This window comes from Empidonax traillii, unplaced genomic scaffold (genome assembly GCF_003031625.1).
Source record: "Empidonax traillii isolate 1590-97213 ecotype Southwest subspecies unplaced genomic scaffold, ASM303162v1 scaffold275:size1536655, whole genome shotgun sequence".
NCBI lineage: Eukaryota > Metazoa > Chordata > Aves > Passeriformes > Tyrannidae > Empidonax > Empidonax traillii.
In genome coordinates, this window is record NW_020955468.1 from 320,837 (window position 1) to 345,876 (window position 25,040).

General features: G+C 36.9%; 1 protein-coding gene across 9 annotated transcripts in view; it reads left to right on the forward strand.

Annotated features, from left to right (window-relative positions):
• The window catches only part of NRXN1 (neurexin 1), a 426,871-nt gene that overhangs the window by 314,212 nt on the left and 87,619 nt on the right, over positions 1–25,040 (forward strand). For 4 of the 9 annotated variants that reach the window (XM_027889907.1, XM_027889908.1, XM_027889909.1 and 1 more), the window contains 3 exons: positions 14,500–14,535; positions 15,010–15,099; positions 16,536–16,855. In XM_027889907.1, coding sequence (XP_027745708.1) covers positions 14,500–14,535; positions 15,010–15,099; positions 16,536–16,855 — 446 coding nt within the window. The remainder of the gene's footprint in view (positions 1–14,499; positions 14,536–15,009; positions 15,100–16,535; positions 16,856–25,040) is intronic. The other 5 variants (XM_027889910.1, XM_027889915.1, XM_027889916.1 and 2 more) reach the window with 2 other exon arrangements.

Genomic DNA, 25,040 nt, shown 5'->3' on the forward strand with positions numbered 1-25,040 from the left:
TTTACAGGCTTATTTTTAGTTGCTCTTGTGTTAATTTGAGTCAACTAATGATCACTCAATCAAAAAATATGAACTACATTTAACTGTTCTATGATGTTTTTATTACTTATCCAAAGTAAAGCTAAAATGGCATTATATTTTGTTTATTTCATATGGAAAAAAACTTCAAAGAATATTAGAGGAAGCTGATAACTACCTATACTCATATTATTATGTTCAGTTATAACATGAAGAAAAGAAGATGTTACACCAGTGTGTAAAATAATGGCATGGAGAATTAAAAATAAGGCAAGGAAATATTCAAAACTCAATTGCACAGGTTCTCCAGAGTAAAGTAAGATCGAAGACACTATCTTGGAAGAAACAGGAATCAAAATACATAAAAAATTAATCTTAGTTACTGAGACACAAACCAGCAGTTAAATGATGGATGTAACTAGGCCAGCGTGCTACCTTCCCTTTGCCGACGTGTAATTTCACAACTGATTTCTTGCATGTTTTTCTGATTCATACAGCTCTGACTGCTCCTTGGTTATGATTAAATGTATTTTCCAGCATGTATCCAGGTCTCACTTTTCATACCATTTTATTGTTCATGTGAAAGATTGATGTTAACAAAAATGGCAATTTATATTCCCATTCTCTTTGGTAAGCCTCTGTTGCAGCTTACTGAAAGTCAACGAATTATTTTTTTTAAAAAGCACTGCTGCCCTTTGAGAGATTATGAAATTGTTCTATCCTGCTGTCAGCTTTAAATAAAGAGCCTAGGTGATACCCAAACAAGACACTACAGTAAGTCTCTTTTCAAAAAGTGGTTTCACTAAAGTTTCCCAAATCAGATTTTTAATTTGACAGCTTATCAGGTCTTTCTGTCAGATAATGCTATATAATAATGCTTCTCTAAGTCTGCAGGCAGATTTTTTTTTTCCTTTTTTTTTCATCTTGGATATCCTGATAAAATACAAAGGCTCATCCCTTCTTAGGCTTGATAGATCCTGTAATTAAATTCAGATCTTGATAAAATGTGTGGCACAGTTGTCATTACTTGATCACAGAAGGTATAACACCTTTCAGTTAAATACAGAAAGGTAGCATAATAGAAGGAGAAAGAAAATGTCAAATGAGCGGTGATTCAGAAAAAGGTTTTCTAAAATACTGAAACAGACAGATATCTGCTCTTTCTCTGTCTTGTGGCAGAGGATGGGCACCTGCTTACCATAATTAGGCACAGAGTGATATGGAAATGGAATATCTGAAGGAGACCACAAGCTGTACAGATTCAAGTTAGAGGAAGAAAGTGGAAATTAAAACAGATCTCAGAATGAGGCATGGCAAATCTGTTCCAGCTGGTCCCTTTCGCCTCTTCAGGAAGGCCATTCATTATCTATTAACAGTCCCGAAAAGTCAGATCACAAAAGATGGAATATAGCCAATACTTTGAGGTCCTTTTACAAACTTTTATTTGTCTTGGCATAGATTTTCTGTGTAACCTGCAGTATCACAACTTATCCAGTCCAGTAGGATAAGTTAGAAATGGAAGATTAACATGTTGGTTGAGAACAGTTCAATAAGATTCTTTACAAAGGAATTTTAGCTACTTAATTTCCTTAACAATATAATGCTGGTATCTCTGATCAGTGACTTAAAAGATACTTTTCATTCTCCTTTTCTTTCCCTGTGCAGGACCATGTTGTCAATACAAAACTTTGAACACCAGATTCCTTTATTTCTCTTTCCTTTCAGCCTCCAGTGGGTTCATAACTATCTCATTACACAGGACTTTATATAAAATGTCACTCACTAAGCCAAACATATAACTCAATCCTCCCAGTAACACTTAGGCTGGTATGTTTGTGACGGTGCCCCTTATTTGATGTGCATACACATGCGTTTGCTCTAAGGCTGATATTAAAGCTCCCAGTGGCTGGTAGAGCATTCAAGATCAGAGTATGACAGTGCACTTCTGCTGTGTGCTCCTTCTGCGATGCAGTTTGTTTCCATTAGCTTCTGGGGCAACCTTGAAGTCAATCTGAAATGGGAGCCTTTCTCAGGACAGAACAAATCAATGCAGCGTTGAGCCTTCCAACCAGACAATCTATCATATGGAAAACAAAATTAATTTCTCTGCAGTGCTATTGTGTTTTAGGTGCTCTTGGAAGATGAGGTATTTTTTTTATTTGGGGATCATTTGTGCATGTGTCCCCAGTATATTCTACTGGTGTCGTGAGGTGTGACAGCAGAATAGTACTTTATGTCTTCAGGATAAGAACTTCCATTAAACTAACTAATTCAGAAACAGTCACTATAATTCATACTGCAGCAGGGAAAACAGCACCCTGCTCTGTCCTAGATATATTTTCCAGAGACCGAACTGCATTAAGCAGGTATCCAGAAGGACACAAATCATTGCTGTCTGGAACGTGTGAGTATGTGCATTCTTTAGGCTCTGTGTTTTGCCTTTGCACCATGTGGACACAGGAGAGAAGCTGTACACCCATCCCTTCATCCTGTGGTGTGATTAGCTTTCTTCAGTCTTAACCCCTGTTGGTTAAAATAAAGAAAACATCTTGCAACTGCAGCATCCACACTGTCAGAATAACTTTTTCTTTAATACTTTGGGTTTGAGATTAATGGCACCTTGTTTGCAGTCAATTCTACAGGACGGTTGAATTGTATTTAAAGTTAAGTTCAGAGTGTTCCAGGAGTGTTTAAAGAGCTACCTTGACCCTAGCAAGGTATAGTTAAGCCAGAGGATCTTTTTTTTTTCTCCAGTCTATCCTACCTGCCAGAAAAAAACCAACCAACCACTTTGCATGATTTATATGACCTAGAACTCTTACTAACTTCACAAAGGTCGGATTTTGTAGTATACATAATTTCAAATCAATTTGAAGCAGAAATTGAGTATCTCTCAGTGAATCAGAAGCATGAAACATTGTAAAGGGCATCCTGGTTTCAACCCTTTACATGCAGAAGTTAGCTGAATTAAAGGCATTGAAATTACGTCTTTACAAATTGGTTTAATTGAGATGTGAATGGTTTATTTTCCTCAGTGGACTATTTCTAAGGAGTTAAATGGTTTTTTCTGTTGCAGCATCAGGTTTAGTGGACATTAAAAAAATGAATGAAACACAAAATTGTCACAATTAAGTATATCCAAAGACAGTTTTGATATTCCTGTTTTACAGAACTGATGGGCATTAATAGAGCACTGGTTTAAAATTTTAAAATTATGATTGCACAATAGGGAGATAAGAATAAATATGCCCTTTTCAAAAGAACAAATGGTGCTAAAAATGTAATTGTAGCTGGGTATATGGCTAAATCTTGAAAGTATGCTCTCCTTTCAGAGCATGGTAATTGCCTCATGGTAATTTTCAACCAAAGAATTCTTGAGCATCTCACTTTAGGGTCCTATAGTTCTCTCCAATGCAAATTTATGTGTGTTTTTGTCTGAACTAAAATACATATTCTGACTGGTGAGGGTGCTATGGCTGCACTGTCAATTCCAGAAAGCAGTGGTAGGATATGGTACACATAAAAGGATTTGGGCAGAGGAGTTTCAGGCTCAGTTTCAGGGTTCCTCCTCCCCTTTTTAATTTTTCTGGTGCTCATCGGTATCCCGTTTGTAAAAATCATCCTTTAAGAGCCAAACTACAATCCATAGAGAAGCAGCACTGCAGTGTGCAGTGTGGCAATGACTTTGGGGAGCCTGCATATCGCAGCCACACCTCTCATTGTCGGTCCAAAAGCTGATGGATACTCTTCATAGAAGTGATGAGCAGTGAATATAGTTAATTTTTCATTACTCACCTTGAGCCAATAAGTTCAGTATTGCATACAACTGATGGTCCTCAGCAAGGAGCATTCACTGGCCAGAAACACATGCACTGGGGTTCTCAAAAAATACCTAACACTTTTATATGTGGCATTGAACTCTGCATAAAGTCATTGCTGATGATGTGTGACTGTCATAAAGACAAGTGGTAAATAATAGAGAGAGCAGGGCAAATGCAATGAGTTGACGTGATTGGTTGGGAAGCCAGGAAGATCTGAAGAAAGTTGCAGGGGTCTAAGGCGAAGAAGGAAAGGTTATGGGAATGTAGACAATGTCCTGAGAATGTTTAATTCCAGGAAGACACTTGTGGGGGGCTCATCTTCCAGGTTGCTCTTTATGAAATATTATGCGATGCTGTGACAAAGGAGTTCATGGAAATCACTTTGTGGGCACAAAAGGCTAAAATGTTAAGAAACGGGAAGGATTTTACTGCCCTTTACAGCATTCTGGAACAGGTATCAAACTTGTACCTGGGCTCTGTGGTTCTGTGGAAAGAAACAAATTGGTGCATGTGTAACAAGATCCCCAAAGAGACACTATCTCAAGTGCTTTATAGTGTTGAAAAGGAAAACTATGCAGTGACTTGATTACAGTTTAAGTGCTTTCAGGAGAAGAAAACAATAGATGCTTACAGTGCTCTTTAGCTGTTCCTAGAAAGCTGTAACCAAAACTAAGAAATACATGGCAAATATTGAGCACATAATTTCAACAGTGAGCCTTGGAATTCACTGCTGACAGATTTTCCTCTGTGGTGTCATCACATTAGGAGAAGGTATTTTCCTGGAAGTCCTGTTTGAGCCCTTTACAGGTTGTGAATTAACCAAAGAATAGTTTTATGGCTGAATACAGGATCTAGCGGGTCAATAGTCATATCCTGTGGTATGCAGATCAGATTACACCTACATCTTTATTAGGAATGTATTATCAATATAAGAATAATGCTCTGGTAGCAATATGTTCATAATGCAGATATAACTATAACTTTCCAGGAAATAACCAAGTCAGACCAGAAGAAATAATGTTTCCAGGTATAATCTCTATATCCAGAAACATTTCTGTGCTAAACAGCAGCTATACAATGCCTTAAGCATGTCAGTCCTATTGCATTAAACTGAGAATGTTCTTGCAAAAGAGAAAGAAAAAGAATACTGAAAATATTACTCTAATCATAATGTATCATTTATCTTCATCTTAATCAGCTTCATATATTTATACATCCATAAGTCCTGGTAGCCAAGAAAATTCTTAGTTAGCTACTCACATATCCATTCTATCTGATGGCTCCCAGTTTGTTACATGTAATTTTTCCAGTAGCTGACTTTATTTAAAGAGCATTGTACAGACACAAGCTTTTCCAGCTGAGCTGGAGAGATGAGCCCCATTGCAAGAGTGTGTCAAAATAATCTGCTGCCTGTAGGCTTCCCTTATCTGTCATTGTTCTGTTGATGTGAGTACCATGGGTGTTCTGTGCAGGATGTTGCTCCAATCTTTGTCAGAACTGTGTTTTAGCCTTGTCATGGTAATAATCCATCCTGGCAGTTAGGTATATATTAGTGTTAATTGAATATACCTCGGCCACGAAAATTTGTTTGTAAGTTTTAGTATTCTGCTTCAGAAGCAGCGACAAATCTGTGCACATTTTAATAAAAACAGGGATGGTAGGCAGTTTCCTTTTCCCATGTAATCTGCTGAGTCCATGCCAGTACTTTCATGGGTGAGGATGGACAGTAGATTGATGGACTGAAGTAGTCCTTCAGCTTAAAGTCCTGAATTTTTATCCTGAAATATGCTTATTAAACTGGAATGCATTAATATTTTATTGGTAAGTCATCTGCATGTTTTAGCTGTTAGCGTATTATCTGCTTTGAATTAGATGCTTATTTAATACTTCACCTTTCCCAGTACCATCATTTAGAAATAAAAATAATTTAAATAGCATATTACATTATGTTTTAATAATGCATTAGCACTTCGTGTTAGAGAAGTTACAAGAGTTCATAAAGCTGGAAGGATGATAATATCCTTATTTAATTTCAACATAGTGGGTTTCAGTATGTTTTTAAAAGGTCAAGTGGTTTCCTGAGAAAAAAGTAGATGTGTAAATTGTGCTAGCAGAGCTATTTTCTTTCAAAAGTTGTTCTTTTTCCCATTTAACATTTCACAAGTGTTTCAAAGTAGAAGTCAGGTCTACTTTTTGGATTTTGCATCAGCAAATGGACTGTTGTAAAATAAAATGAAAAATTAAATATATTGACAGTTGACTAGTGATTACATATTTCCTTGAAAATTCAATATGCTTAAATAGTTCATATTGATTGTTTCTTCATTCTGGTATTTCAACTCAGATTTATTCTGAAAATCAGGCCAATAAATCAAGGCTTACATGAAAGTTAGCTGCCAGCTTTTCACTGCCCATCCCAAATGTGCCTTGTTAATTTAAACAGAGTAGCTCCTCATACGAAAGGGTGTTCTGGGAAAGAGCTTAAAGCATTGGGATATCTTGATTTAGCTGGTGCAGGTCAGATCCATATGTGTTAGGTCTGGCACTGGAGTCAGTGGCTTTCTCTTGCAGTTGCCCAAGGCTACCTGGACACCATCTGTCATCTGAAAATGTCCAAGAAGAGACCTGTAGCTTCAAAGGCATTTTCAGGTCATGATTTAGTAAGGCACTCAAGAGTTGCTTCTGTGATCAGTGTGCCTTTAAGGACTTTTGCAGAACAGGATGCACTGAAATGGACTTTACATAGGAGTGGTTTGTGACAACATTGACAGCCTTTCCCCCACCTATTCCTCCTTTACACAGCAGTGGGTCTTTCTCACATTCCTAGGCAGAGAATATGAGGAGTCATGAAGCACAGATTTCAGGAAAGTGATAAATGTGTTAGTTTAACTATATTTTCCCTTCTTTGGGAACCTCCTAAATCATACCAGAAGGGAACTATAGAAGAGTTTTGGACATAGAAATCCAGAGCATTTGAGCAACCACATAAACAGTTTGAACAGTTTTCAGTTCTCTTCAAAATCATAATTTCAAAACAAAATCAAATGTTTCACAACATTTCTCAGTATTCTAAGATATACTGCACAAAAAAATGAGGTAAAACATAATGGCAAGGGGAAAATACTTAGCTAATTGGAAATGCTTTGCAGATTTAAAAAAATGAGCTGCATTTCATAAAACATTGTAGTATACTGCTACATAACACAGATTAATTTAAAGGAGATATATAAGTGAAACTATTTTTTTTTAATTTATAAATAAGGAATATTTCAACTTCTAAGAGAAAAAATTAAATCACTCCTAGGAGTCTACCCACAGCCATTATGCTATTGCATGGTGGACTGATTGTTATAGCTCTTCAGTCCTAAAGCATTTGTCTGATTTTATCTCAGTGAGCATCTGTTTCTAATATTTACAGTTTCTGTTTCTATGTCTTGCCAAAAGCATTAAAAAACCCCTATATGTACAAGTTTAAACCTTTCCATTTGAAATAGATTATTCTTTTATAGTAAAATGTCCGCAAGGCTTAAATACACAAATTGAAATGCCACTTTTAGACAGAATTGAATGTCTAGAGCTCGCTTTGGCCAAGGGCTACTTTTTGGTGTTTTTTGTTTGGGTGTTTGTTGTTTTTCTTTTTTTTTTTTTTTTTTTTTTTTTTTTTTTTTTTTTTTTTTTTTTTTTTTTTTTTTTGGCTGCACTGCTGACATAGAACAGATTTTTATCTCTCAAATGCCATTTTCTATCTGTATGTGCACATTTGGTTTCTTCTGCTTGGCAAAGGCTTGTCCAAATAATGGCCTCAGTTTTGTTTCCATTGGCTTGTGTGTAACCGTGCTTGTCCCTAGGAGAGCGAGCTGACACAGCCTGGGCAGATGCAGTGAGTGTGACAAAGTACCTGTATGGTCCAGGGCTTTAGGACATAGTGGGAGGGTTAACTCCAGCATTTTCATGCTTTGTGAAAGAACATGAAACTCAATGTTTTTAAAATTTACAGTTGCAGTCAAGTTAGTTTTTGTGCTATTGATGAGGGTTGATGCTGACTGCTTTGGATTTCTTATGCTTTTTATGAATCTGGTCATGTTATGAGCATGACTTTATCTTCACTGCACCTGCATTGCCTTTGAACAGTCTGCTAGAGCTGCCGAAATGCAGTAGCTTTGGTGATCACAACTGAAGGCCAATAGTCTATTTTCCCTTATCAACCACAAAACCAAGAGCAGAATTTAACTAAATTGTTTCAAATAACTTTTCGTGTTGCAAAATGTCCACAAATAACATAAGGGAAAACCAGATAGATTTTCCCAAAGCCTTTCCCTGAGTCCAATAAAATGCAATGATATGAGCCATGACCTTTTGACAGTTTGTCCTGTTCTGACATTGGCACTTACAGGGTGATTAAACTTAATTGGGAGGCTTACCACACAGTTAATAATACCTTTCTTATTGATGACTTCTAACTGAATACTGGATACTTGTGGCATTACAGCCCAATAGGAATTTTAAAATGAGAGCTGAGCACAGTGCTTCCCATTTGCCATTGTTCATTTATATAATGCATTATTTCTGTCAAGAGACATTCCATATAGCACTTCTTTGCTAACATGAAATGAAGATCATCCAGATTGCTACCTGGGCAAGAGTCAGTAGAACACATTCAGTAGTTGCTATCTCAGATCTAGCTAATTTTAGATGCAATAGGGTTTAAATATCATCCATTTTTCAGCTGTTGAAAATCTATTGAATAAGATACTGCCTATAGTCAATTTCTGGTTAAATTTCTATAGGAAAAGTAACTTTAAGTGCTGTGACATTATGATTTAGAAACAGTTCAGAGTCCTTTTACCTTGGAGATCTGCAAAATGTCACTCTTGGAGTGATGTGGGGCATGGTACTGTACTTCTAACAATTCATTTTTTATACTTTAATCTTCCTCTTTAATGATTTCTATCAATTTTCCTGCCTATTTTAGCAGCAGCCATACAATATTAGCTCCTTAAATACTGCACAGGCAGTACACGAAGGATCTTTTAAAAACTCCTGGTAACAAAATATGACCTTTAATTTATCACACAAGTCTTATGTTTTCTTATCTGCTTCTTGTTGCTTTTCATCTTCTGTTGCTTGTTTTTGATACGATACACCAATTTCTCAAAGTAAGTGATCCACCACTGCACAAAATGAGGCAGGTACTGCATTATAGTGAGGAAGTAAGAACCAGGAAGAGCATATTCTTCATTTAATTACTATTTAATTCAGTGCAAAATAATCAAACAAAAGAAGGCAGAAAGTAGTTGATTTGAAGTGAAGGTTCAGCTCTCCCTGAGAGTTTAATGAGTTCTCAGCTTTATCCTGTAGAAAGCTGTGAAAGTATTGCTGACTTTGTTTAGTATAAAAGCATGAAACAAGGAGCTTACAGGTGCATATAAGATGTTTTGCTACAGTCTTTAGAATAAGTGGAATGAGGATCAACTTACACATTCATCTTTCTTTAAGGCAACCTGAGTTTTGCTTTGTTTTTAGCTGTGTTAAAAGACCCCAGAGAGAGATTTTACTCTGCTGTGAAGACTGCTCTCAGTCATTCTGGAAGAAAATAGTGTCTTTGGATGCTTAAAATTCTTCATAACTTCCCAAATTCCTTATAATAGGAATTCCCTATAATAGGAATCTGGGAGTTCCTGTAGGGTCATATTATATTCTGGTCATTTAATATAAACTTGCCAGGCTTGATAACTTCAAAGTTTGGAGAAGTTATACCTCATGGTGGTTTCTCTCTTTATAGGTGAAATTTTCTCAAAAAGGTAAGGCATTGAAGAGCTGCACTCTTACTTGTTCTTTCCATAACTTGAGAGTTTCTTTGCACTTTTGTCTCCTCACCATGCTGATGCTAAGATTTGTTCAGAATGTTCATGTCCTGCAAATGTGTGTATACCTTCTCTCTGAGCACTGGAGGAGGCTCAAATCAGCCTTCTGGATATGTTGCTCCTTTTACCATAGTCTCTGAGGCTGAGCACTGTACGCTCCTCTATCTCTCCCAGCACACCATCTACACATTGTAACAAGCAGAGCTGACACCTTTTAGCAACAGAAAAAGTCATGTGGCTTCATCTGATCCATCTAGAGCTCATTCCTGGATCAAACACCAGATAGACAAATCTGTAAGCACTCAGCAAAAATATAGGTCAAAGCAGTGTCCCCCACAAACACAGTGATTTCCTGAGGTGAACCTGGACTTCTTCTCTTCATGCAACCAGTCTCAAGCAAACTATTACATGTGTACACAGTAGTAGTAATAGATGATTCAAAACTTTGGTATGGGCCCTTGCCGAGATTATTCCTGGCCACATGAGGTGGTATGTGCGCTGTTTGCCCCTGTATCACAGAGCTGCTGTGGGTCCCTTTCATGCCATGCAGGTGACCCTTCAGTCAGGGTTCATCCCTAACTACATCTGGAGGAATGATATGAGTCTCTGTCTTCCTCTTGCAGTTATATTCAGGATTTCTGATATTCAGAAATAGCAGTGTCAAGATCATGATAAACAAAACTAGGGAGTGGGGGTAGTTTATAAATGGAGATAGACCTGGGTTTCATCATTTTGTTATTTATTTCCCTAACAGATCACTGGGATTAACCATGTGAATTTGTATTCCGCTAAAGGGTTTATTTCAAAGAAAATATTCTCTAGCCTAGGTTGTTCTTCACAGACTCTCAGTTTTCAACCTTCTTACTTATTCTCTTTCAAGGATGCTGCTATTTCACATCAATAACTGACACCTTTATTTCAGAGCACAAAATAGAATTACACTCCAGCCCTGACAATATAATAAATCAGGAGGGATAAAATACATATTAGTGAAGTTCACATAGTTGGTTTGTCCCAGCTGACCTATAGATATAAAGGTATGATTAAAGTGTTTTTTTTTTTTTTTACTGTTTCTTCTCAGTCGTGACACAAGATTTAGCTGTGACTCAAAGATTTGACCTTTGCTTCTCCTCTCTGCCTACCTTGATTCTTTGAATTATTGTTATTCCCTTGAAGACTTTCTGCCCGTACAAAATTAGCAGTCTGTTTTGACAAAATATTATCTATTTGGCAGAAGAACGAAACCATCTAGAATTCAATCAGGTTGGACAATGTCATGGTGCACTTCCTGAGTGAATCATTTCTACACAGATTTTTTAATCAAAGAAATCTTAGCCATAAAACCGAGAGTAATGCTGGATAGTCACATAGCTGTCTACAATTAAAGTTTAGGCATTGGTTGGTTTCTGTGAATTATGGTTGAAAGAATCCCTGCCAGGGCACTTAATCTTTCAGATGGGTAACAGAAATAAAATCTCAAAGCCACAGGTTTATTTAGAGTATGAAAAAATTTATTAACCTTTCTGGAAGTGTTTTTACTGAAGAAGTTCCGCGTGGTTCACCATATTGGTAAAAAACAAGCATAAATAAAGAAAGGTAGAAAAACGTGCACTGAATACTCCTGAGAAAAACAATCTGTGGAATTTGTGATTTCTCTCCTGGGGATGAGATAAAAAGATGAAGGAAATGCACAGTTTTACTGAATTCGGTGTGGCTACCTAGATTCTTTGTAGCTGAGTGTAGGAACCAAACCAATTGTATTTGAGAAGATGCAGTTATTGAAAAGATGCTTGTTTTTCATGATGTAGTAATAGGATGTTTGTTGCCTTTAATGTTGTTTCCGTTACTTTCAATGCTGCGTATAAATTTTTTTAATGTAGTTGTAAAGTTACTTATGTGTCTCCTACTTTCATCATTACTAAACCTATGTGTTCTCCTTGAAACTAAATCTGGATAAGTTCCACACCATTTCCCCCAGCCCTTCCATTTATATTATACACTAGAAGAATTTAAGCTAATGTAATAGTGTCAAATTGATATGCAGTTTTCCTCTGATGAGGAATGGGCTAATGTAATCAGCAATTATTTTTTGTGTGACCTTTACAAATCAAATTGTTATTTCCTTGCTTTTCATTTAAATTTTGCTCCCACTGGTGAAAGGCTGCTGCAGTTAGTATAAAACATAATTGATTGATAGAATCACATTAAAATAGGGTGCAATATTCTCAAAAAACATACATACTGTATATTATAATGAAATAATTCAAAGAAATGTATAAGCTGGCCAAGACTAAATTTGTGCTGTTAATTCACAGAGGAGTTTCCACGATTGCCATAGAGATGTTCTGGAGCAGCTGCCAAGTACTAAGAGTGGAGGCAGCAATAAACCTTGTCTAGGATAAATCCCATGTTAATAATGGAATTACAGTAGAGAGGTGTAAGAGCATTAAGGATCCAGTCTGGTGACTGCAGAGGGTCCCTCTACCAAATACACCTGATTTACACCTGCTGGTTGAATAACAACATAGTTTAATGCCTTCCCAATATTCACAGTTGTGAACAGTGTTTCACTTTGACATAACTGTTCTTCTAAGAGCATTGGTTCAGAAAAGGCATCCAGTGAGTAAGTGTGTGAAGTTGATGAGTGAATGATGATGTCTATCCGTGGGACTTTTTTCCATTATGTTAATGGATTCCTTATTCCCACAAACCTCTTCTGAACAACTTAGCCATTTTCTTATAAATGAAATAGAAGAATCTCACCCACTCCACCAATTTTAATTTTTTAAAGTATAGATAACCAAAAAAAAAAAGTACCCAACAGCCACTAAATCTTATGATTCATTTGTTTTAAGTTAAGGAAACCTTTTGGAAATAGGACATTCTCTCACTCAGTGACTCAACTGATAATGCCTCAATAAAAATTGTAGAAACATCTTATTGAAAAGCTAAATGTGTTAAAAGTAACTGACTGTCAGAGAAAATAAATTATTAACTCACTGGTTTAGGTGTACATACATATGCACAAATTTTAATTGAAGATACAAATCCAGAACAGAAACATGGAGAATCGTACCATTTATTTTTGTTCCTGTGTTGGTCATATGACATTTCTTATGCTTGTACTTCTCAAATTTCCACTTAGTCACAGGAAGTTTTTTACAAGAGAAGGAGCCCAGGATGAAAGGAAGTAATTTTAAAGATCACAACAGGAAAAAAAAAATAACCCCCCCCCCAAAACCTAAACTTTCTGTATTCTCACATCATCACAGTAATTGTGTTCTGAAGTGTTTGATTCTAAATTTTCCGTTTCTTGGAGAAGTAGAAAAGGGGAAGTTTCAGTAAAATATTACTTTACAGAAAAAGTTTCTGAAAGTTGGGAACAGAGGAAAAGGTACATAGGAACAAAATGTATATATTTTATATATACATTCACACACATACACACACACACACACACACACGTCCATGCACTTTTTAATACTGGCATACATATAGAAGTTCACATAGCATATTTAGCCAGGGAAGTTGTTGAAACCAGCTTCTGTGGTTGTCCAAAGAAGTTGTGGATGCCCCAGCATTGGGAGGGTTCGAGGTCATGTTGAATGGGCTTTGAGTAACCTGACCTAGTGAAAGATGTCTTTACTTATGGCAGGGGGATTGGACTATATGACCTTCAAATATCCCTTCCTTTATGATTCTGTATTGGAAAGTGAGTAGGAAAAATCCATACTCTCAGAAGAAAACAGGTCTGCTTCTGGCATAGTGAATTATGTTCATGATAAACCAAATGGGGGATGCATGAAACATGGAAAATAGCAGTTCATATCACTGCAGAATAAGAATTTGCATAAAACCACCATGGTTTTTGGCACAGAAGCTGTTTCTTTTGCAGTTTTGGGGGGCTGCTGTACTGCAAGCCTGTTATGGCTTGTAATTTTCTGTCAAACTAGAACACTGATCTCCTGAACTTCTGTAATAATTTCATTTGATAATTAGCAGTAGGATCCTTCTAGATCAAGAACACATCTTTCTGAACATTATGTGGGCTTACTGCATCGTGTGCTTACATTTGCACTGCAGATACAGGGTTCATTGGTTGATTGGGGGGGTTTTGAAGTCAAAGACAATAAAACATTTGGACATGAATTAAGAATGACTGTTTCTTACTCATCTGGCTCTTCTTACCTCTCAGATTCTTTATTAATATGAACCAATATAATGAAAGATAAAGGTATTGTTGGTCTAAAACTCTACTGCCACCAAAAACCTGAACACCGAAGGAAGTCTTTAGGTTTGCCATTATCCTAAGTAGAAGAAAAGGTTTTCTGAGGGATCATACCTATATCAAATGAAAAAAACTATAATTAAAAATAAAAATTTAAATTGTTTGCTAATTATTCCTCACCTGCTATTTCTCTGACCGTACCAGCATTATTTTATCTCACTGTTTTAGTTAAAGAAATCAAAGATCTCTGCAGACTGAAAATAGGTATGGTTTGCAAATATGACAAGTTTGCCCTTTGCATTGCCAAATTCTGTTTTGTTCTTAAATTATAAAACCTCACTACAGATGGCTTCTTGCTAAATTTTCAAGCTCATCCATGTTTCAGAACCAGGCTACCTTTCGGAAGTCACTTTTGTCAAAGCCTTGGTGTTCCTTCAAGACATTGTGAATGAGTCCTAAGAGAACGTACAAACTCTGAATACCCTGGTCTGTTCTGTACCATGTATTTGACTCTCCGGTTTTTATTTAAATGAAGCAAAGAAGTATGTATTTTTTTTTTTCTGCTTAGGAATAAGTACAGCAGGACTATTACTAGACAGCAGAAGTAAGTGTGCCTTAGATGGTGATTAACAGTTTTGTTCTTCTTCTTCTTTAAATGACTAACCTGGAGTGAGAGGTTGGATGTCTTTTGAAAACTTAAACCTGTTTCACCTGAACATGTTTAACTAGTTAATAAGAAACATCAAAAAAGACAAAACCCTGAGGTCAACTATCATTTTTTTGTAAAGCCGATGATGTTTAAATTTGTTTTTTTGGGTCTGTCTATAACATAAGTTTAATAACCTAGCTCAAATGCAGATTTCTAATTTTCAATTAACATAGGAATAATTTTGTTTGCTAAAATAAAATAAATGAATGAATGAAAAGTCTGAACCATGAAATGTTCTAGGTAGCACTTTTTAAAATTCCAAATTTCAAAAAATCATGTGGCAACTGTATAGCTCAAGATTTAAGTATTAACTTTTAACCTTTGACCTTACAGATTTTAACCAATGAAATGTCTCTTTAAACTTTAAAGGAAACAATGATAACGAGCGCCTGGCGATTGCTAGACAGCGAATTCCATATCGACTTGGTCGAGTAGTTGATGAATGGCTACTCGACAAAGGTAAAAAACATTGATTAAAACTTCAAATAAAAAAATAATTTGAACATAACCAAGTAGTACTTCATTGTAACACTAATAAACATAAAAAATAAATTTCAGTAAAACTAAATTAAAACAAATTTTAAAAAGTAAAATATAGAGTAATATTTGCATACCTTGTATAATAATTTCTATACATTTCTAGAAGTACCAGCTGTTTAATAATCTTACCCTGTTAACTTAAGGTTAAAGGGACTGTTAAATATAATCCACTAACTCAATCTATGAAGGTACTCAGAGCAAACATTAACCAAAAATTATAAATCATTCATAGATTATATTACATGTTCCAGCATCTAAATTATTAACTAAAAATATGTGTAGTTATGATATCTTCATTATGGTCCTGAAAAAAAAATTTGTTTAAACTGTAGGTATCTTAAATAGTGGGCAATATGAATTGCCAATCAAAATGAAGTCCCTTTAACGTTTGCAACTTTCTAAGGGGATTTTGGAACAAACACTAATTAAAACAGAACTTAAAGTTGTGTGCATGCTTTTTGTGAGCAGAAACCAATCTGCTAAAGTGACTATTCTATTTACTAAGAGTGGTACTGTTGCTGAGGATTTCTCTGTTTAATGGAAATGTGCCATAATTTCTCCATCGGTATGTGTATCATTTCTGAAGCCGCTTTTACATCAAAAATCTTTTATTTTAATTGATAGCCTTGCTGAAAGCCAATCAGACATCTATTTTTGAATCTGCCTCTGAGATTCTCAGTGCGAACCTTGTGTTTCTTTTCAGTGTGTATGTTGAAGAAAAATAAACATTTAAATATGAAAAGGCAACAATTAAAAATGTAAATATTCACTTATATAGAGATGTGACAGATTACTGCATAAATTCCTTAAAATTTACTCGACCTAATGACTTGTTGGCATATACATAAACTTTGTCTGTGTGTATATACATATTTGTATATGTCTATACATACATAAACTCACATGTACATAAAGCTATAGGCTCTGTTCTGCATTGCATGGGAAAAAAAAAACAACAAACAAAAACTTTTAAATGTTGGCAGACTTGAAGAGAAAGTTATCTTAAGGAATTAGAAACCTGGCATTCTTGAGACACATCAAAAGGTTAACACTGCTTTCAGGTAAAAGGGAGAGGGTATCACAAGTAGTGCTAAACACGTTTGCAAGTGTATTTGATTGGCCTTTTAGCAAAAAACATGTAAATCCCAAAATGCTGTAAATTAAGAAACACACAAATGCTCTCAAAATTTATGCATTTCATGGACACCTCATTAAAAAGCAATGAATTATGAGTCAAATCCTTTTCTTATAGTTTATTGCTCTCATTTTTCACCCCATGACAATCTGTTATCACTCGTGTAGAGTATAGTGTTCACAGTCAACATATTTGCATGTATATAATATTATCTTCACAGGGCGTCAGCTCACAATCTTCAATAGCCAAGCAACCATAAAAATTGGAGGCAAGGAACGTGGCCACCCTTTCCAAGGCCAGCTCTCTGGTCTTTACTACAATGGCTTGAAAGTTCTGAATATGGCAGCAGAAAATGATGCCAACATCGTGATAGAAGGAAATGTGAGACTTGTTGGTGAAGTGCCTTCCTCTATGACAACCGAGTCCACAGCCACAGCGATGCAGTCTGAGATGTCCACGTCAGTCATGGAAACAACCACCACTTTGGCCACAAGCACTGCTAGAAGAGGAAAGGCCCCGACAAAAGAACCAATTGGTCAGGTTAGTCCACTTCCTCACCTTTTGCAAATATGTTCCCATCTTTGGGAGTGTGGCTTCCTATACCACTTTGACGCTGCAGATGAAATTGTTCCTGTTGAAGAAATGCGTGAATTACAATTAAAAGTTCGGTACCATACATGGCTCATGGATGTGATGCTGATCAGCATTTAGAGAGAAAGTAAGGATTTTGCTGTTCTTCTAAATTAGGCAAACTTACCAGTTCAGATTGTTCTTGTGCTGAGTTTTATTGCCCTGTCATCCATCTTCATAGTGCTGCATATTTTTAAATATTCTTTCTTCCTTTGGTGGCTTACATCGATTACTTTCAGTGTAGGAATGCAGGATGTCTGGAATTAGAGATAATGAAATGAAGTGATGACTTTATCCATGAGATAGAGAAAAGAGACAGTTTTAAGAGAGAACAGGAAGGAGGTGTGAAGACAAAAAGTTGTAAGAGGCTGGAAAAGAGGGAACTTGCACTTTCTCTAAGTCCCACGATTGATCATATTCCCTGGCAGAATTCCTCATAAGAAGCAGTGGCAGCGGAGGGAATTAAGAGCACTCTGCGCCATGGGAGTCTCAGGCTCCAAGTCGAGGCTGTTGTTTACTGTTTTTTGAGGTCATTTGCATCTCATGAATTTAGTGATATATTTAGTTGCTTTCAGGTTTTGTCAGGATCTCTGTATAATACGTGGAGGAATTTAATTATTGGGAAAAGGAGGGGGAAAAACAGGTGAGTGAATTAAGTACTTTCATCTTGTGGATACCCTGAGTAAAAGCATTCAGACATTGTGCTTTAAAAACCTAAAGCTTATCAAGGCATTTCTGTGGTGGAGAATATTCTTTTACATTTATTCTGTCTTCAAAAAACAAAAAAAAACCAAAAAACCTAAAAAAATCCACAAAAAAACCTAAACCAAACAAAAAACAAAAGGTACAATTCTAAAAGCTTTTCGTATGTTCATTTGGTTCACATGCTTGCTTGTGTGCCCACTGTGCCATCGAGCCATGACAGCTACATTCCTGAGATCCAGAACTAGGACAAGGAACACATCATGAGCAGGAGCATGATGTGATGAATAAGGTCAATTTTCTCAAGAATGAAAGAGAACAGGCTGATTAAACTTGTAGGCTGAGGTCAAGTTGCTTGTTTTCTGTGTAAAAACTCAAACCACAGACTGAATTCGATCAGGGCATCAAACCTGGCACTTCAGCTTTTCTGTCTGTGGTGTCTTTGTATGCTTTATACTATAGACTGAAAACTACAGTTAAATGAAGGTAATTTTTTTTTTTTTATTTAACAAACTGAAGCAGTACATTTAAGTTAAAAGTGAGCTTTTAAAAATCCCTTTGACTTGCAAGTTGCAGGTTTTTTGATGATTATTGTAGTAAGCTGCAGTGTTTTTATTAAATAGGCAATAAATTTTCTTTGTTAATAATTCTCTTTTAAATAGTATATTGTACTCTATTATCCAACTAGTCTGATCTCAGTATTTAGCAACAGCAATATCTAAGACTTCATCAAATTTACCAAGAGGAAGATCTGCATCTAAAAGTGCAAGACATCCTCACAGCGTGGAAGAATTTGGGCTAAATTAATGTTACTAAATTAAAATTAAACTAAGTAAACCGTTCTATCAGTTCTCAGCATACTTTTGGTCTCTGCCATTCTCTCAGGTAAATCCCAAGCACAATTTGGCAGGTAAAATGTCACAGGAACCATTCCCAGCTGGCACCTTACATGATTTGTAGGCAGTGGGAGTTTACTGGTATAGTTGCTTTGCCAGTTGGCCTCAATTTCTGGGAGTATTCCCCAGTATGATTTACACACTATTTGCATGTTTGCCACTAAGATTTTTCTTTTTGAGGTGTTCCAGTGGCTTATTTTTGGAAGAAAATTTTGTTAAACTAACAACTATGGTGAGGTGTAAATTTTTCTGAAGAGGGGAAACAGACAGTTAAGTAAAATGATCCTCCAAAGATGTATTGTTTCTAGAGTGCGGTACCTAAAATAAGATATGGCCCTTATCGACTCCCATCAGAGCTCAGTTTTTCAGAGCACCTTGCTGCCACTGGAGCTGAGTGACCTCAATGCAGCTGTGCCGTTTGCTCATCTCTTTCTGGCTACAACAAGATACCATGAGCATTTACTCTTTGATATTACACCATCATGAGCCTCCAGCAGGATCCAGGAGCATCCAGAGGTGCACAGCAACTCAGCAAAACCTGTTCTGAAGGTGAAGGCTTTGATCAGCCTCCCTCACCTGTTAGCCTGGCTTGGCACAAGTCCTTCGTGCAGCCCATGGGAAACTCTGTATCTGTGAGCCTGAAATCAACATTTCTGAGGAAAGCATTTAATAGCAACATAACTACACCACATGACATCTTGAGTATATAACTGAGCCCTTCTTGACTTCAGCTATGCCCCAGTGTCCTGCCTGGTAGAATCTCTGTTGTCATAATGACTATACAATTAATTAGGGACTGCACTGGAACAGAGTTTGGAATCAGGCCTACGATTTGATTTAAGGAGATTGATAACATCCCAAAGTCAGAGCTGAATTTTGTCTGCAAAACTATTCATGCTGCAAAGACCTAGGAAGCTACTAAATTAAATTGAGGACATCATTTTTTCTCTTCATTAATGCCTGTTTTCTTATTCTACCTGCATGTAATAATTTCTGAGCTAGTGCCCCATAGGACTCCCACGGGTCTGTCCTGCAGGGTGCTGAGTAATCACTTTCCATCTTGGTGTCACTGGAGATGAAGGCACTTACCCTCTCATGAAAAATCCAATTTCTTCATTTCCTTTCATTTTTGTCCTTTACTTTTTCCCCCCTGATTTTTACTTATATATAACCTCTACAAGAGTGTCAACTACGTTGACATACTGTAACCTCTGCAGGAGTGTCAATTATATTGACATACTGTACTGCACAAGAAGAAAAGTTACATTTCTAGCATTAATTAAGTTACTGAAGAAAATATGCAGCTGAAGAGCAATTGCTAATGAAAAAACCTTACATTACTGAAAACCAGTGCAGGTTTGAAATAGAATATAAGGAAATGATCTAATCAGTCAGAGATTGTTTGCTCCATTTGCCAAGGTATTGAATTCAATTAATATTACAATAGTTAAAGGAGATCATTGAAGTCTTTATTTATAGGAAATGTTCTTTTAAAAAAACCTACAATATGTAATTGACAGAATGCATGCTTCTTCACAGATATCTAACAATTGCAATATATGATACAAGATACACATGGGACTTCCAGAAAGTATGTCAAATACTGTTGTGCATTATTTTAGACGAATGAGGTCTTAATACTTCTGAGAAAAAAAAAAGCTTTTTGTTAGCAACTCTGCTCTAAATGAAGGCTTTCCCTGCTTGGACCCTGTGTCAGATTTTAACAATGAATATTTTGGTGATGACAGACATCTTAATTATAGCACTTAGAAATGCAAATGTTTCAAAGGGGAAAAAGGTACTCAAAGCTTATTGAATGTCAATGGTAGGTGAATGCCTCGTTTTCCTTAGTGCCTTAAAATCCTCCCCTTTACCCCACCTTTGATTGTAATGGCATCTCAAGCTGTCAGCCTTCATGCAAAGCACTGTGTAAACACATAGGAAGTGAAAGTCCCTTCCTCCAATATCTTACAGGGTAAACAAAAGGTATCGGGAAGGGAGGGGAAAAAAAAGAGGAAATCAGGAGGTGAGAGGAAGAGGGAAATAAAGCAAGCACTGTGTTGCTGCAGTGTTAACAAGCAACACGTGGATTTGCAGCCACTGTGGGAGGGACAGTTTACTGCCTGTGTTTTTTCTATCCAGGCTCTCCAGATAGCAGCCCCCCAACTACAGCTGTCCTGTAGGATCACCACATGGCTTACAGAAGACTTTGGAGCAGGCAATTTAAAGATTGGGCTGCCTGGTCAGGCAGTTGATGCAAAATTGGCACCAGTTGGGTAGTCAGTGAGAAGTTTTTTCTGCTTCACTTCTCACTTTGCCATTGACACATGAGGGTAGCTGTGGCCGCTGGCATGGGAATGGAGGATTGCGGGAGAGGTCCTTTGTTTCCCCCACATTGCATGGGAGGAGACTCAAAATTTTACATCCCTTTATGAGCATAAAAAGAAATCCCCAAACTTAAGTGTTGCAAGAACAGAACTTCTGTTGAGTGTAAATATGCAGCTAGGTGCTGCTAACTTCCAGTGAGCCATAAGTATGAACTGGATCTCAGAAGTCATGAATTTGGTCTAAGAATATCACCCTTTTTACGAAGTTATTCAGCAAAATTATACAGTTAAGTTCTTCCTTCTTTTTCTCTTTTATTTTTAACCCTTTTTGAAAGTCTCATTTGCAAGGTTTTCTATTCTGCCATGAAGGTGACAAACATCTTTTAAAACTGAAAATAAAAATTCACAATTGTAGAACTCCAGGAGCTGGAATGTTAAGCAAAACATTGAGTACTGCAAGGCTTGCAATAAAAATTGCAAGAGTTGGCAGAAGTCTGAAAGGCTTCAAAAGGACTTACAGAATGGGTTTTGCTGGAATTAGGAAAGCCCAATCAGGCCTTTAGTATCTTTTTGGCACAGCTTTGTGAATCTGTATTAACTGGAAATCATAAATGAAGTGATAGTAAATCAAGAATAATATGCTCATTTCTCATCCCTTTCTAAGGATTTGATTATGACAGCCCATCCACAGAGCAGCCTCTGCTCTCATGCATTGGAAACTGTTTCTGAAAATTGTGTGCTAAATAGCTTTTTTATTTTCCATAAGGGATTCTGGCAATCCTCTTTGTTCTCATCAGAGTGAGTTCTTATCAATAACACTAAGCCACTTAACCAGCAATTGCAATATACTGTGAGATGATTACATGTTTTGGAACAATAGGTACTGATTTTTGGTCAAGCAGAATTAAATCAGTGAACTGAAATTTGGTCAGTTGCCTTGGAGGGCATACATCAGGTGAAGGGTATGTTTCTTTACATATATTGAAGCAGCATTTTTAAATGATATTCATTGTTGCAGGGACAATGACAGACTTGGCTCAGTATCTTCACCTGCCGAATAAAAACAAGCATTTGAGAAAACAGGGGCATTTTCCATGGGAAGAGTTCCGTATGGTAGTTGAATACATGACCTCTACAAAGGATAGCAAATGGGAACATATTTTATGGAGACATACTGATCATTAAATCAGTGCAGTTAATATTAATAGGAGGATGAATATTTTCTATCTATTTTGGTTTAAAACTGTGCACTGCATGGTTTGCAATGTCCTGTTTCTGTGCACAGGCATTGTGTTCTTTCCATGTATCTTCATTTCTTCCCCTTTTTTCTCTGGACAGTCACACCAACTAGACCAGAGTTCATCGCCCCAGTAGTTAATGCTCTTCCCAAAGGGTCTGGTAAATCAGAAGGATTTGAGGCAACAGATGCTCACTAGTGAATATCATAGCTTCCAGTATCACAGTGCTCAGTGCCCCTATGTGTTCATTAGGTGACAGATCCCGGGAAATTCGAGCTTTAAGGACAAATCTCATTTACAGAAGGATCTCTGTGCAAATATGGTAGTTGTGAAGTGCTCATGTTTCTATTGCAGATTGACAGAAATGCATACGGTCCATGACCTTTCTCTTTGTTTTTGTTTAAAATAGCACATTAAGCATTTTTATTTTCTTATCGTGATTTTTGATAATTTGTTTAATTATTTTAAAACATAATTGTCAACATAACTGACATTCAAGTTCTCTAAAAAACTGACAACAGGATATAGCGAACATGAAAATTCTCAATCTTTGTTTTAATATTTGCTACCTGATCACATCTGACTTTCTCGTTTTCCTGCAAAATATTTGCAAGTTGAATATTGACTCTTCAGCTGGAGTACTGAAGTTCTATAAATAGGGTGGCTTTAGAAAAGCAGCATTCAGCACAGTTGACTGTTAGATTGACTCATTGGTTTGTTGTTTTCAAGTATGACTTATGTGATTGCATGGTTGTCTGTCTGTCCCTCTTAATAAATATTGAATCCCTTGAACAATTCAGCCAAATCTGGTTTTGGCATAAAGATTTCAAGGACATTAAGCTGCCAGAGAAGACAAATTGTGTCAGTTCTGGTGCCCGTCCTGGTCTCCTGTTGTGTGTTTTGGAGCCAGGTTTCCCCCTGGTTTGTGTTTAAAAAGTGAAGATTAAAAAGAAAAACAAAGTGTATGTGTGCTTAGAATGAGGTTTTCAAAAGTTCCTCAGACTCATTAATGTTTCCATATTATGTCAATGGTTTTGAAAATCTAATCCTAGGACACTTATATGTATAGGTACTGCAACACTGCCCTTAGTGTGTAAGTTAGCTCCTTGAGAAATACAGATTTTTTTTAATCCAGCTTAGTTTTATCCAGTCTCAGATTCTGACACGTTACCATTTTTAAATATGGTGAACTGTAGCTTTCAAGAAGAGCAAACATCATCTTGGTACCAATGCTTTTTCATAGCATGCTGCCTTTCTTTATTCCTAGAAAGTTGTCATGTCATGTTAGGACTGTAATATTTCTAAAACATCCCTCTGCATAACAGGATACATGGTATCTAAAGGTTGCTGAGCAAAGTCACACCCAATGTTAGCCAGTGATTTGTTGTTGGAGAAATATTTCCCTCACATTCACAGCTCTTTTTTCCAACCTCTTTCTTAGGAACAGTCCTCTCGTATGAAACAGTGCTTGGTTCTCTCTCACGCTCTCTATCTGTCCGCTGTTCCTCCTCAGTGCCTGCCAGCACACTAAACAAACATCATTACATCAGGATTATACGGAAATGGGATTGTTTCACCCAGGTGGAACGAGAGGCTGTTGCAGAGGTGGCGACCCATAACCACGCCGTCACATAGCTGTAATGCACTTTTCTGCGTTTGGGAAGGCTGAAAAGGGCTGGGTGTTGCAGTCACTACTGATTCTCTGTAGCCTTGCAGGATAGAAATTCTTGTATTGTGTCTGGGAGTTGTTTTTCTCCCGTGAGAAGAAAGCGATAGTTGTTCAGTCTCCTTATCACTCCCTGGAGCCGCGGTAAGCCTGAAGATCTTGTTCACAGTTTCCTTTGGTGAATTTCTATGACTGAAGTACTATGTGTTTTTCAAACTTGGCTCACACAATTTCCTTTCAGAAAGCAGGAATTAATACATTCTATTTCTTTTGTGTGTGATTCCTCAAAGCTGAGGGAAAGAAAAGCAAACTGACTTGGAGTCTGACTCTCCTCTCCCAGCAGGGAGAGCCCAAAGCAGGCACCCAGCTCTTATAAAGCACAGCTTCAATGTGCTGCCACACTTGCAGCCCCCCCAGTGTACTGCAGCAGTGCAGCAGTCCTGCTGCTGCAGCCAACCAAGATTGCAAGAATTTCTGTGGCACATGGAGCTGGTGGGAAATGAATTTTCCTTCCTTATGTAATTAATCAGATTAATTGCTGCAGGTTGTGGTGTTCAACCTGCTTTTATGTATGGCTGGCAAGGACCCGTCTACAACAGTCTGTTGTTTGATGTTTTGTTGAAACATCAAGCATATATCAGAACTCTTCAAAATTAAGGTGATAAACTGTATTATGTACTGGAGGTTTCGTCTAAGCATGATGCTGACAGTAATGTGTGAAGCCTTTCTTCTCACTTACTGTTATTAAGACCAAAGCCTCATTCACAGGCATGCCTGCTTCATAGGCTGCAGATCATTGTCTTTAATCAAAAATTCTTGGGACTATTTTTGGTTAATAAATTAGTATGGAAGGTTTCTTCAAAAAACCTTTTTTTCCCTGTGGGTAGTACCAACATTCCATGTCTTTAAATATTTGTTTTCATTTAGTATTCAGCAGTTGATCTGAACAGCTGACACTTATGTTTTGTTTATATACTGGCATTAGTTTAGAGTTAAATACTTTCTAATAGTTATGTCTCCATGCTCTTAGAAGATATGCAGTTCTGTTACAAATAATTTTGCATCCAGGCAGTGTATTACATCTTTGCATAGTTCTTTCTTTCTCTTAATGACTCTGTTGAAATGTCTCGTTTTTGCTCTGTGGTTTTGCAAGCACACACACACATATACACACATACACACTTACAAAAGCCAGATGAAGTTACAAGAATGGATTTTTTTCAGTGTGAAGGCAAACAGTAAAGTCTCCGAAGGGACTTAAGGAAG